Raw genomic sequence first — 15,636 nt, 5'->3', positions numbered from 1 at the left:
TCCATCTACGAAATAGTTCTCTAATAGGTCCACTTCTCTCCATAACTCTGACCGAGCCACCACTACCACTTGGACAACTTCAAGAGCCTCCTAACTCAACTCTTTGCATCTGGTGTTGGCCTGCTCCATCACCTCCACACATCAGCAGAAGTGATCGTCTTGAAGTCACATCTGATCACATCACTCCCCTGGCTAAAACCTTCGGGTAGCTTCTCACTACTCAGGATATAGTTCAAAACACCTAACGAGGCTCGACCTGGTCTGGTGTTTCTTCCCTTTTCCAGGCTTATTTTGTATCATTTCCCCCTCATTTTCGTCTTTGGTTCCTAAAACAAGCTATGTCCTTCCCAACTTAGGGCATCTGCACATCCTGCTCCGTTGGTGCCCTTTGCCCCTCTGGCCAATTCTTCATCCTTCAGGTGCAGTTTTAACTTCACTTCATCAGGCAAACTTTCCATGGCTTTCTTGAAATAGGCTGATTTTGGGAGATCCATGTTCTTCCAGTACTCAGTACTTCTATGTAATTTTCAGTGATAGTTACATATCAGTTTCTTGGTTTTATGTCTGTTCCCCAGTTAGACTGCAAGAATCCCCACCAGAGAAAGGGTGTGCGGTGTACCCTGTATGCCAGTGAGAGGCACATAATACAATCTCATTATTTCTTTAAAGATCTATGCTAAGGGTTTATATTTATTTCTCGATTTAACTGTTCCAACAATCCTAACATGAGTACTACCATCGAAGAGGAAAGTGAATCAGAAGGCCTAGGTGCCCTGCCAAGAGTACTAAGTACTATCTTCAAAACTTCACCCCGGGCCTTGTCACCAAAGCTCTACACCTCCTCTGGGTACCAACGACCGGATCGATTCACAGGATTCTGGCCAATGTTGAACTAAATACTGGTGAACCTGCTTGTCAAAATACATGCACACCTAATAAACCCACTATTCTGCCTCTCTATAAACAATGTAATACGAAGAACCAAAGTAAGTGTTCTCTGGGCCACACTACAATGCCTTATTAGTGGAATAAAAATAGCAGGAGTTCAGACACTGCTTTTTTATCAGCATTATTGACAAAACCAGGAATTTAGGGGAAAGAAAATGTCCAACTCAGCCCTGACTCTAGGCTTGATCACTCTTCCCTGTCCACAAAATAGGCATCTTCTGACACTCTCCACAGGTAGTCAGTGTGCTGATGTCCTAGAAGTCCTAGCCACAGCTCTTAGACTCACCAGTCACATTTTTTCTTGACCTTGAATCCCTCATCTGCAAAATGAGTGGACTAGATAAGCTTCTTGAGACTTCTTCTAGCATTAGGATTCCATTATTTATATTAAACAAGAAAGAGGAAATGACAGTAACAACGGAGTCAATCATCAATGGCCTCTAGTATTTGGCTGAAGGCCTCGTGGGCAGGTCTCCCCAGATCCCACTCAAACAAGTTGATGGCTGAAGCCTACGTTACGCAGTCATTTTTTCCTGGCCTCTCTAAGCTACATTAGTAAGACTGAAACCTCCCCTAAGATTTAACCCCACAAATTTTAATAAATATATGACTTAGTAACTCTTTGGGGAAATAATTGTTTGCATAGACTTTCAGTATTTGTCTTTTAGTCCTTAAGTTCAGCAAAACCTGTGATACGAGGGAGATGGATGTGACATTTTTTATGCAGGGAAAGCATTCCTGGAATTGTAACAAAATTAGTTTGAGGAGTGAGGCCAGTCTATTTTTACTCATTGTGTGGAACACATGAGTATCTTATTTGGATTTACAGACCAACTACCCCCCACCCTCCTAACACACAAGTCTGCACACTTGCACATGGATACTCTGTGTGTACTTCTGAAATCCCTGGATAACTTTAACAACCGCTGAAGGCAAAGGCACTCCACAGATCTGGTGGCCTTGACTTCAACCCAGGGCATGATTTACGTCATGGCAATTTTGTGACATTTGGACAATTCTTCCATTCTAGTGAGATTCTTCTACATAAGATTTCAGTATCCTAAAAACAAATTTAATCCACCGGCATTTATTAAACAGTCCTTTAGCAGACAACAAAATTGGACTTTATAACTTGTTTCTCTTGTTGACTTAACATGTATACAGCAAATACTCAAGTTTCTAAAATACTTCATTCAATTTTTCATGGACATTTTCTACATTTCTTTCAAATTATCACAATCTTTTTCTATTTTAACTGAATGGCATACCTCTCGACTGTTTTCCAAGTGTAGTAATAAGTATCCTTAGAGGGGATCTTCAATCTTTTTCAATTCCAGGTGCTCAGCTTTCTCCAGGTTACATCACTATATTATCCCAGGCCTCTAAACGCCACTCCTCTAGTCTCTGTGTAATCTACAGGTTAACAACCCTTTTATCAACAAATTCCTCGTGCATCTCCAGTCAAGGAATTCGCTTGGGACAGAGATCACTTTTGTTTCTCGACCAAGGTGCAAGCTTTCCAATTGCTCTCTGGACGGTTTCCCGGCCCTTTAAGTTTCACAATTTAAGTGTCTTCTAAAAATTATGTCAAAGGTAAAAGATTGCTGAAGTTAACCATCCAATGAAGTCTGGACTCCCTTTGCTTCTAAAGAAAAGGCAGACATTCTTGTCTTGCTAAAATTGGATGGACATACCTTTCTTGTGATGCTTTTATTTTAAGAAACAAATTCTCAAAGGTAGATTCTCTTTTCCATCGTTCCCAACTCTTCCAACAAATATTTTACTTTTAATTGGCTTACTATCAAACATTATAAAGAAATAATTTAAAAGAACAAAATTTCACATATAACTCAACATGTTCTTTTCTCCCTTTTCATTCAAAGGCACGGTTAAATTTTAAAAACAAATGTAAATTTTCTTCAATAGAAGACTATTGCTCAAAAAAAAAAAAAAAAAGGATTGAAAACTAAAAAAAAAAAAAAAAAAAAAAAGACTATTGCTCCAATCTATAATTTTTTCAGTGGAGGGTACTACAATTTAATTAATGAACTCCCTTGCTATAGGATGTTAAAAGTTTTAGTTATACAAGTGTTGCAAAGAATCACTTTGTGTGTATGATTTCTTTAAAATTACGTGCTTAAATTCTCAGTGACATAATTACTAGGTCAAAAGATGTGAATATTTTGGTAATCTTTGATTTATATGAATAATTGCTTTCCAAGAAAAGGGACAACACCAGACACAATGCCACCACTAATGCATGCAACCATGATCTGACCAAATGTTGGGTCTTATCATAAAGAAAAAAAACAATATTAGTAAATTTGAGTATAAAATTAACATCTTTCTTGTTTATTCTCTAGTCAAGTTGAATTTCTGGCCAAGGGGAACCTTTCCCATTTATTTCTTTGCCATTAATTCTTTTTATGAAATATCTCTTTTAATTCATTTATCGATTGCATTCTGGGTACTATTTGTAAATATGACTGAATTCTCTAAGTGGGACAGCCATAAACTCTAATACCTGTTACAAATATTTCTCAACAGTATTGTTTTCTTCTTACATTGTCTTGTTTATAAACATTTAGAATTACTGGAAAACTTGAGTTAAGGCCCTTGGTCTCTTCCTTTGTGAGTCATCCTCCTTAGCCTCCTGCAGCTGTTCGTCCATTTTCCACGTTCAATGCTCACATGCACCAGTGGCTTTCTCACTTCATTTTTTCCTCTAGTTACCTTTTCTTGCCATTAGGCTCTGTCATTTATTTTAGGACCTTCCTTCCACCTCCTTTGTTCTTCAATTACATACGCACACACACCCACACAGCCCTGATCTAAACAAACAAAAAGAACCAGAAGTAGGTCTGAACACACCAGCCATGCTTATCTGGAACTCCAGTGGGGACTGATTTTTGTGGGTCCACTGATAGCTTATAATCAGCCTGCTTGGCTCTTCTCTGCTGCCTTCCTTTCCCCCTCCCTCCGTCATCACTGATCAGTCTCTCCGACCTCTTACCCACCTTCATCAGCTACAGTAGGCACACAAGACTCAACTGGGAACCATCTACCCCTTCCCTCCTATATCCTTTTTCAGGCTTCACATTCCCAAGCCAGCCCTTCCTTTATCATGATGGAGCCCTTTCACTGAGTCCTATGGAACCTCAGCTTCGTTAAGAAAAGTCTTGCCTAGACTCCAACATTTTCTTGCACTTTTCCATCCTCCTTACACTAGCCTACAGAACTTTTCCTTTCCCTAATAGTGCCACCCAAGACAATCGTGCGTTCCTTATAATGCTTTTGGACCACTTCACCATAGTCACCTCTTAATAATTTCCCACCTGAAGTTGTGGCATCTGCTTATATATGGACCTCTGCATTTCCATTTATCAGATTTCAGGGAGTCTGGTCATCTACCCGAATGAATTCAATACTTGGCTAATGTTTATCCACCACACTCCTTCTGCTTCTATTCTTATGGACAATATTCTCCAAATTAATGATCAAGATATCCTCCAAATTTTCAGATCTCCAAGATTACCAGCTGTAATTCACATCTGCTGTCTCTAACTAACTGATGTAAAGTTGTAGATTCCATCGAATTTTCTACTAGATGATTGTGTCATTTGCAAATGAAGATAGTTTTACTTATTCCTTTCCAATCTGGAAGTCTTTTCTTTTTCTTGCCTAATGCCCTGTTAGAATCTCTGCTACAATGTCGAGTTGAAGTGTTGAGAACAGACATCCGTGTCTTCTCATTCTTGATCTGAGAGGAAAGATTCTTTCATCATTAAGAATAACAATAGCTGTGCAGTTTTCACAGATGCCCTTTAACAGTTGTGAAAATTCCCTTTTGTTTGTATTCTGTAGTTTTATCAGAAATTAAGGGGTTTTTTTGTATCTGAATCACATTTTTTAAAATTTGATATTATGAATTAAATTTTACTGATTTTTTTTTGAGTGGGAAACCAACCCTGCATTCCTAGGATGTCACTTTGTGATATATCGGATTTGCTTAATTTATAATTATACTTTTTGCATCCATATTCATGAGAGATATTGCTATGTAGTTTTCTTGTAATTTTGTCTAGTTCTGGCATTAAACTTACTGGTCCTTCTCTCATCTATGGAACATAAGAACTAGGAAGATCGGTAGGGGAAGAAAGGGATAAAGAAAGGGGGGGTAATCAGAAGGGGGAATGAAACATGAGAGACTATGGACTCTGAGAAACAAACTGAGGGCTTCAGAGGGGAGGGGGTGGGGGAATGGGATAGACTGGTGATGGGTGGTAAGGAGGGCACGTATTGCATGGTGCACTGGGTGTTATACGCAACTAATGAATCATCGAGCCTTACATCGGAAACTAGGGATGTACTGTATGGTGACTAACATAATATAATAAAAAATATTATAATAAAAAAAATAAAACATTCAAAGAGCGGGAAAAAAAGAACTTACTGGTCTTACACAAATTGGGATGTTTACCCACCTCTTCAATTTTCTGGAAGGTATTATGTGGTATTGGCATTATTTTTTCATTAAAATTTGATAGAATTTACCAGTGCAGCTGACTAGATTTCAAGTGTTCTTTTTTTTTTTTTTTAACTATGATTTTATTTCCATTAAATACAGATCTGAGGTTTCTATTTCTTCGTAAGTGAGCTTTGATGGTTTGTCTTTCAAGGAAGTTTTCCGTTTAAGTTGTCAAATTTATTGGCATAAAGCTGTTTATAATATTCTATTATCCTTTTAATATTTATAAAATCTACATTTATGCAACTCCTCTTCATTCCTGATATTAGTGTCTCAATATTTTTTCCTGATCTATTTGGGTAGAGTTGCAAATTTCACTCAATCTTCTCAAAGAACCAGGCTTTGGTTTCAATTATTTTCTCTGTTCTTCTGTTTCATTGAGTTCCACTTTGGTCTTTAGTATTTCTTTTCTTCTGCTTTACTTTGTTTTTAATACATTCTTCTCTTATAGTTCATTAAGGTAGTAACTGAGGTCACTGATTTGAGGCTCTTCTGTTCTAACATAGAAGTTTAGTGCTGTAAGTTTCCTCTAAAGTCCTGCTTCAGAAGCATTCCACAGGGGCGCCTGGGTGGCACAGCGGTTAAGCGTCTGCCTTCGGCTCAGGGCGTGATCCCGGCGTTCTGGGATCGAGCCCCACATCAGGCTCTTCCGCTATGAGCCTCCTTCCTCCTCTCCCACTCCCCCTGCTTGTGTTCCCTCTCTCGCTGGCTGTCTCTATCTCTGTTGAATAAATTAAAAAAAAAAAAAAGAAGCATTCCACAAATTCTGACGTGTTGTACGTTCATTCAGTGCAAAATGTTTTATAATTTCCTTTTGGGTTCTTCTTTGATCCATGGGTTATTTAGAATTAATTTGGTATCCAAATATTTGGGGATTTCCTCAGAAATCTTGTTACTGATTTCTAATTCAATTCCACTGTGATTTGAGAACATATTTAATATGACTTGACCCCCTTTAAATTTATTGAGACTTGTATATCCTCGAATATGGTCTAATTTGATTAATTTTTCATATGCACTTGGGAAAAATGTTTTCCACTGTCAGAGTGTTCTATAAATGTTAATCAAGTCAAGTTGGCTGATAGCACTTTTCAAGTCTACTCTATCTCGGCTAATTTTCTTCTTACATGTTCTGTCAATAATTCAGAGAGCATTAAAATCTGACATGTGGGTTTGTCTATTTCCCTTTAAAGTTCCGTCAGTTTTTACTTTGTGGATTGTAAAGCTGTTAACAGTTTTATAAGTGTTTAGAACTCTTATGTTCTCTTGATTAGATGATTTCATTATAAAATGAACTTTATTCCCAGCGTTATTCTTTGCTCTAAAACCTACCTCTTCTGATAACATAGCGACTCCAACTTTCTTTTGACTCCTGTTAGCATGATACATCTTTTCCCAACCTATTTGTGTCATTATATTTAAGATGTTTCAAGTCAGCATATAGTTGTCCTAGTTTTTGTTTTTTATTTATTTTTCATTTATTTAATCTAATATCAATCTTAGTCCCTTAACTGAGTCTAGACCATTTACATTTAATTTGCTTATTGATGGTTAGGTTTGAGTGTATCACCCTAGTACTTGTTTTCTATTTATTCCATTTATTCTTGTTCCTTTTCTTTCTGCCTTTTTTGGATAATTTTTGATACTTCCACTTTATCTCATTTGTTCCCTTCTTGGCTATCGCTCTGTTATTTTAGTGGTTGCTTTAGGGTTATAGTACATCTCTTATCACAGTCTACCTTCAACTGTTATTATAACCACTTCACATATAGGAACCTTACAAGGGTATACTTCTTTTTCCAATATGGCTTCTATGCCTTTATTCTCCTGCATTATTTTATGTATGTTATAAGCCCCATATTTTTTAAACAATTATATTATAAAGAGATTTAAGTAAGAACTAAATCTTATATAATTACCCCTGTAGTCACCATTTCTATGCTTTCCATTTCTTTGTGTAAATCCAGATTTCCATCTGGAATCATTTTTCTTCTGCCTGAAGGAATTCTTTTAACACTTCTTTTAATGCTGGAAAAAGTACAACAAAAGTATAATAAAAAGGTATAATGAAAGTCTTTAATTGTCTTTTTCAAAGATATTTTTGCTGGGTATAGGTTGATAATTTTTTTCCCTTTACTATTTTAATGATGCTGCTCCACAGTCTTGTTTGCATTGTTTCCAGTGAGAAACACTGGAATCTGATGTCACTCTTATCATGGTTCCTGTGTAACATCCATTATCTGCTTTTAAGATTTTCTTTGTTTTATCCAAAGATCTCTAGAGAAACAGACCAATAGGAGGTATATTTATACAGAGATTTATTTTAAGGAGTTGACTCAATTATGGAGGCTGGCAAAGCCTAAAATCTGCAGGGTAGGCCTGGTGGGCTGGAGAACCAGGAAATAGCTGATGCTGCAGGTCAAGTCCAAAGGCCACCTGATGCGCATTTCCTCCTTGCGGGGGTGGGGGGTGGGGGGTGGGAGTGGGTGGGGGGTGGGAGTGAGGTGGGGGTGTCATCTTTTGTTCTATTCAGGCCTTCAACTGATTGGAGGAGACCCACCCACATTAGAGAGGGCTGTCTGCTTCACTCAAGTCCACTGATTTAGATATTCTCATCCCCAAACACAAATATCCAGGATAATACCTGAGCACCTTGGCCCAGCCAAGCTGACAATATAAAATTAATCATCACACTTTATCACTGGTTTTGAGAAACTTTATGTCTTTGTTGTAGTTTGTTTTTATCTCACTCTTGAGGTTGAATGAACTTCTTGGATTTGTTAATTTTAAATACATTTCAGACCTTATTTCTTCAAATATTTTTTCTGTCCCTCTCTCCATCCTTTACCCTCACAGACTCCAATGACCCATGCTTGGGGACTTGAAATTGTCTCACAATTCATGTTGCTTTTTGCACTTTCCATTTTCTTCTCCCTCTCTCAACACTTTGGATAGTCTCTAATACTAATGGCCTTCGAGGTTATTACTCTTTACTTCTGCAATGTGTAGTCTGCTGTGAATCCTATTTGGTGCATATTTCCGTCTCAGATACTGTAGTTTTCACCACCAGAAATTTTATATGGGTCTTTTAAAAATCTTCCGTGACTCTACTTAACTGTATGAACAGACGGAATTCAGTTATAGTAACAGTTTTAAGTCTTTCTTTGCTAATCCCTTTGTGTCAGCTCTGAGTCAGATTCAATTGATTTTTCTTTCCATTACATTTATGTTTTCCTGCCTTTTTCGTGGCTGGTAATATTTTAATGCCCAACATTGTGAATTTTGCCGTAAGTGCTGGGTAATTCTGTTTTCCGTAAGTCTCCTACAGCTTTGTTCTAGGATGCATTAAAGTTAGTAGGAAACTGTCTGAACTTTCGGTTTTGTTAATATGATTTCCTAGGTGAATCTAGAGCAGTGCTCAGTTTTGGGCTGATTCCTAAGGCAAGACCCTCCTGAGTACTCTGCCCAGTACCTTGTGAATTATGACTTTTCCAATCTAGCTAGTGGGAACAGCCGGAACTTTTAGTCTTGTGTGAACATGGCTAACCACTAAGTATCTTGGATACTCAAGGGAGACCCTCTGTAGATCTCAGGGTTCTCTCTCTGTACAACTCTTTCTTCTCCGTTACTGTGTCCCATGAACCCTAGCTTCCTCGGTCTCTCCAACTCTTTCTCCATCTCAATGTAGGGAGTCCACTGAACTCCACCTCAGTTCCCCCTGGAAGTGTGCCATAGCTGAGGAACTCTCTCAAGGAAGTAAGCTGGGGCAAATGCAGGGCTTAGCTCATTTGTCTCTCATCTCCTAGGGATGCCTATGCTTTGTTGCTTCATATTCATGTTCTTGAAATCAGTTTCATATTTTCTCTGTCCCTCAACACCCCCCCGCCAGTTATTTCAAGTGAGAGGGTAAACCCATTCCAATTATTCTGTCTTGACAGAATCAAAAATCCTCACCCATTCTTGCTATCGCTGCCTCTGCTGAGCATCTTCACCTTTCCTTCTCTCTGACCACCACCCTAATACCTCCGTCCACCAGCACGCCCACACAGCACCTAGTAAAACCAATTTCCCGGACACTGCTTCCTCTGTTGGTGTCTACCTTCTTCAAAGAGTAGTCCATGGGCAGTCTTAGCTAAGGGGCCAAGGAGTGAAAAGGACAGTCTATATACATTGTTATTTCCTCTGCTTGCTCCCCAATCCCTCATTGCTCAGGCTGGTTTTGACTCATACTCTGCACAGAAACCGTTCACTAATTATCATAATGTCACCACACCCAGTAGCCCTTTCTCAGACTTAAGAGTGATGATTATTTAACTCTAGTTCTTTTGGTCTCTTATTCATATACAACTACATGATATCATATACAACAGCCTAGCTTAGATTCCCTGTCTAATGCAGATGCTAGAATGTAAGCTCCAATGTTTGTCTGTTAATGCATACTCAGTGCCTAAATCAGTGGCAGTCATGTAATAGGTATTAAACAAACATGGGAAGAAGGAATGAACATAGTTGGTGTGTGGCATCCTTCTTCCTTCTACCACCCATCATTCCTTGACAATCTCCAAACCCACAAGTCAGTTGTCTCTCAAATCCAGATCCAAACTTTCTCTAGTCAGCTTGTCTTTTGGCATTTGGACCATTGTTGCAAGTACTGCCAATACCTCAAAAGGAGCATGTCCAAAGCCAAATTCATCTTTTATCTTAAAATTGCCTGTCATGGGGGCGCCTAGGTGGCACAGCGGTTAAGTGTCTGCCTTCGGCTCAGGGCGTGATCCCGGCGTTATGGGATCGAGCCCCCAACAGGCTCCTCCGCTGGGAGCCTGCTTCTTCCTCTCCCACTCCCCCTGCTTGTGTTCCCTCTCTCGCTGGCTGTCTCTATCTCTGTTGAATAAAAAAATAAAATCTTAAAAAAAAAAATTGCCTGTCACGTTCTCCCTACTTTTTACAATTCACTCAATCACTAGGCTAGAACCTAAGGCACATTTCATTTTTATCTCTTTCATTCCTCTGTATTACGCAATGTGACTGCCACTCTTACAGGATCAATATACCTGCCTCTAACTCTCCAGCCCCCAAATCACAGTCCCTATGAGATCCACTCTCCATGGTACAGATCTCTCTCAGAAACTCCTTCAGTGTCAGGTCACAACACACCCTAACCTCCATGCCCTTGGCCTCAACCCAGTAAGATCTCTAATCTCTGAATGCTTCTTCCTATCCTTCCTCTCCTCACTCCACTCCTCTCTGCTCAGGTACTAGTCAGCACCAGGCCCTTCTCAAAATATAACATCCTCTATGCCTTCTTTGACTCCTCATATTAGAAATGACCCCTTTTAGCTTTCTCATTTTTATCATCAAGTATAGCACATATCACGCTGTCTTAGCACCTGGCATGTATTAATATTAAACATGCAACAAGCATCAACTGTTTGTCATTAGAAATCTTATCTTCCTAACCCGGGTGTAAACTTCTTGCCGTGCTGTGCCTCGTTCAGAATAATGACAACTCATAGAAGCTTGATACCCAAAATGTTAGGCAACTTAATACCTAATGGATCAGAAAAATCCACTAGCACACAATGTCATTATTGGTTCCAGTAAAAGGAACATGTTAAAAATTTAATAAAGATATAAAACTTATAATTTACAAATAATTATAGTATTATTTACAGATAAATTTTTACATTTCAATTCAAAACTGCTTTTCTAGCTACAGTGCTTCTGATTTATACCTCTGCTAAGTGAAGAACAGTACGTTTGTATTACTTTTACACATTTTAGGAAAGGGTATTTTGCTTGGAAAGAATTACTAAGTTAATAAGGTTTGTATAATTTCATAACCCATTTCTCCAAAAGATATCCACAATTTTACCAACAATCAGCAAATACTACTCTCATCGCAAATCCTAAGCCTTAGGTACTGCTAAACTTCATTTGAAGACTTGAACTGGCCTCCTACCTTGATCACTACTTGATCACTAGCTGTGTAACAACAGTACATCACCACACCTTTGAGCCTCAGATGTCCTCAAGTCAGAATCCGGGAGAAAAAAAAAATCTTACCTGCCATGTAAGGCCATTATAAGGCTCACAGAGGTATGATACTTTATGCAAAAACAATTCAAGTTACTATTGCCTCCTGTTCACTCAAAAAACATCTGGAGCTATGACCAAACCTTATGCTAGGTTCTGGGTGTATAAAGCCAAATGAAATGTGCTATCTCTGCCCTTAGGACCTTACACCCCAGGCTGGGGGACAGAAATGCAGACAGCAATGCTGTAGGCACTAAATGATAGCAATATGGACCATGTACAGTGGGGGAGAAGGGAGTGCTCGGTTCTGTCTTGGGGAAAAGGAAAATAGTCAGAACTGGCTTCATATGAAAGGCCAGTCTTGAGCTCTGCTCACCCTCTGTCATCTCACCAATTACCATGAACACCTTACTCTTTTCTTCATCCTTTATTTATTTTAACTTATTTTTAAAAATATACTTATTGGGGGGGGGGGTTGTGTAGAGGCAGAGGGAGAGAGAGAATCCCAAGCAGACTCCCACTGAGTGGGGAGCCTGTTCCCAGGACTCTGGGATCATGACCTAAGCCAAAATCAAGAGTCGGCCACTTAACCGACTGATCCACCAGGCGCCCCACTTTTCTTCATCCTTTAATGACGCTATGTCTCTATTGCTTTACAAGTCCACAGTTTCTCATCTACAATTCTAAAATCTGCAAAGTTCTAAAACCCCAACTTACTTGATGGCAAATCCTGATCCTAACTGAGGTAAGGCTCTTCCTGGTCATCTTTGGCTTCGTTCTTGCTCACCTTCCAAACCCAGTCAGCCACTAACTGCGCTCTCACTCCCTCTTCCCTGTGGTGAGGGCCAGTCTTACTCATCGTGGGATGTTTGGTGGCATCCCTGGCATCCACTCAAGAAAAGCCAGTAGCCCCCTCCCCTAGTTGTGACAACCCAAAGTCTCTCCTGATTGAGAAGCACTGCCTAGACTGACTTCTTGGCCACGCCTAGAGACAACATAACCTGATCAATGGTTCCTGCACTGACTCTCCTCCAGACAGGAACTCTGAGGAAAGAAGATTTAGGCCATCAGCTGAACTGTTTAGGAAGCGTATGACCAACACAAGTAGGCCAGGGTGACTCCTCAAGGGAGACTAGCACTCAGTGAGCCTGAGATGGAGCCGTTTTATAACAGAACTAGAATTCCAGGTTTCAGCATTAGTTTGTACTAATATTCTCTGAGCCTGACTTGTCCAGTGGCACTGAAATAACTAGAGAGATAGAGGGTAAAGAAATTTAATGACACTACCCCCCACACTCTAGTTTGAAAAACAGAACACCCCAAAATAAACCGACTGAAGCATTTAACCAAAATAGAAGGGAGGGGTCCCACAAATAGCATAAGAAACCAGAACATCTGAGGGGGGAGAAAGAGAAAGGGGTAGAACCCTGGCACAGTACCCACCTGTGGTCGACACGACGTTCTCGGGACTTTCACTGCAGAGCTTCGACAACAGACTGGTCTTGCCAGAGCCTGTGAGGCCTATGCAAACCAGGTCATATTCAGGGCGTGCGGGCGGTGGTCCCTTGCAGCAGAGTGCTCTAAAACACTGCCAAGAGAGGGGGGAAATGGGGCTCTTTTAAGTAAGACTAGACACAAAGCTTAGTAACATTTACAATGACTAAGTATGAAGAAGTAATTAAATAACCTATTCATCATAAGGAAGAAAGGTAACTTCAGGGTGGAGAAACCCAGAAGACACCACCTTAACAAAGTGATCAAAGTTAACATCCCCAGAAACAAGACCTCACGGCTCCCCTCCTGCTGTGACAGGCACCCTGTGAGGGGCACGACATCCTCGCTCAGCCTTCCTGCCAAAAATGCACAGCCTGGATCTAAGCACGAGACAATTTCAGACAAAACCACTCCGTGGAGCATTCCACGGAGTTGACAGTTGGCCCATTCTCCAAAATCTCAATGTCTTAAAAGGCAAAGAAATGCTGAGGAACTGTTCTAGGTTGGAGAAGACTGGAAACAGGATAATCAAACGCAATGCCTTCTGAATTGGATCCGTGGAACAGGCAGAGGAAAATGGCAGAAGTGACATTTGGACAGCAGGCGAGGGCTGACTAGAGACCTCACAATAGATAACAGTGTTGCATGAGGTAACGATTCCTAAATTTAATCACTGTACTATGCTTAATAAAAGGAAAATCCTTGTTCTGAGGAAACACATACTAGTCAAATATTTAGAGATGAAGGGTCTTGACGTCCATAATTAATAGGTTAAGAAAATTTCTAAATCTGTGTCCATCATCAGCTCTGTATGGTGAGAAGTGTGATAAGGCCAACACGGTAAAATGTTAATGATCGGTGAAGCGGAGAGACATAGGAAAATTCTTTGTATTCGTCTTCCAATTCTGGTATTCCTTGAAAATAAAAAGCTTTTACAAATCATTCAACAGAGTCCCTGTATGTATCACTGCCATTTTGACCTGTGCCAAATTCTGTTTCAGGTCAACTGACCTCAGGCTACCATGAACTGTCGCGCAGTTTGGGCACGGCAAGAAACTGTTTGCTCTGCAAGAGTTAAAGGCAGGGAGATTTAGGAAACTGGAAATTAGGTAGTTTATGATCTTTCTACTTACTTGACATTCATTTATTGGGGGCCAATTATGTGCTGACTTGCAGAGCCTGAAACATTTAGGTCCTCGATAATTCAGGAGAGAAAAAGCGGGAGAGGGAGGGAAACCTCCTGACTCTAGGTCATCTTGAGATCATGAGAGAAGAGACCTATAAAAACTCTGTGCTAATTCTCATTCGGATAAGATCTGAGGCCTAATTGGCTTTCACAAGTCAAGCTGACTAGTTTTCTCTCATACTTCTACCTAGTCAGTCAACAAGTCCAGTCTGTACCTCCTCTGAAACAGCTCTAGAACTTGTCCACTTCTCTCTAGGTCAAGCCACCATCACCTGGACAACACCAACATTTTCCCACTGGTCCCAGTATATTTACTCTTGACCTCTCTGTTCATGGCAGCCACCATGATTGTTTATAAAAACACAATCTGATCTTCTCTGCTTAACCCCCTCAATGACTTCCCACTGTTCTAGGGTCCAAACCCTTATGATCTACAAGGTCTTCCATAATCTGCTCCACCAACCGCCCCGCCCTGCCACTTCTCCCATCCCTCTCCACTCACTCCTGCCTCTCCTCTGCCCCCAGCCACGTGGACCCTCTTGTACCTCTGGGCACTCCCAAATGCCATTCCCTCTTCCCCTAGCTCTTGGCTCAGTGAACTTGTCAGCTTTCAGGTCTCAGCTTCAGCACCTTCTCCAGGGGCACCTGATCTGATCCTTGGAGAATGTTAGCAATTTGTGTCAAGCTCTCACGGCACGGCATGCTTGTCAAGTCATCACACCGACCGTTACGGTTTCCTATTCACCACTAAACCACCTCTTTCCATCTTCATCCCAGTGTCCCCAGGGCTTAGCAGAAGACACAGCACAGACTCTATCTTCAATGAATAAATACTGAATGAAGAACTCACGACATTGACATTTCACCTAAGAAAAAAGAAAATGTAAAAACTACTAGGAAGCTTCATCTATTCTCTCGTGGACCCTTCATATTTCAAGAAAATAGCAGCAAAATAAGAGTAACCTTTGACCCTTTCACTTCAAGTCTAGTTTTCAAGAGTAATTTTGCTGAACAGGGTCTACTTTCCCGGTATAATAGAGCTTTTTTTGTCCTCAGTTCACTTCTCAACTTTTAAGAGGTTCTGCCTACTTCTGTAAACATTTCTATGATCATCTAATCCATATTCTTCACAAATTTACTAAACTCTAATCCTATTTCCGCTCCGTCTTTTCAAGCCTGAGGAGCCCTAATTATTTCAGTCTGCGTACATACAGCAACCTCTCCTACTCCCTCACACTAGTTGCTGTTCTTTGCCATTGAGTTCCGTTATGCCTTCTCTTACAAGATTAATGACCACAACTATAAAGAGCACCCTAGATGCCAATACATCACATCCTGGATTCGCAGGAAGGTTGGCTGATAGCGTGATTCTTGCAAACTTCATCCCTGAGTCTCTTGGACTCATGGTGAGTTTTTCGAAGAAGCAGATGCATATATGCAAATGCAC

General features: G+C 40.2%; 1 protein-coding gene across 4 annotated transcripts in view; it reads right to left on the bottom strand.

Annotated features, from left to right (window-relative positions):
* The window catches only part of ARL15 (ARF like GTPase 15), a 415,307-nt gene that overhangs the window by 265,103 nt on the left and 134,568 nt on the right, over positions 1 to 15,636 (bottom strand). For all 4 annotated transcript variants that reach the window (XM_087867899.1, XM_045815344.2, XM_045815342.2 and 1 more), the window contains exon 2: positions 12,953 to 13,097. In XM_087867899.1, coding sequence (XP_087724025.1) covers positions 12,953 to 13,097 — 145 coding nt within the window. The remainder of the gene's footprint in view (positions 1 to 12,952; positions 13,098 to 15,636) is intronic.

Source organism: Ursus americanus, chromosome 15 (assembly GCF_024610735.1).
Source record: "Ursus americanus isolate L20-20 chromosome 15, mUrsAme1.1.p, whole genome shotgun sequence".
In the NCBI taxonomy this organism is placed as follows: domain Eukaryota; kingdom Metazoa; phylum Chordata; class Mammalia; order Carnivora; family Ursidae; genus Ursus; species Ursus americanus.
Note: the sequence above shows the minus strand (reverse complement) of the source record. Positions and strands in the feature narration are given on the sequence as shown.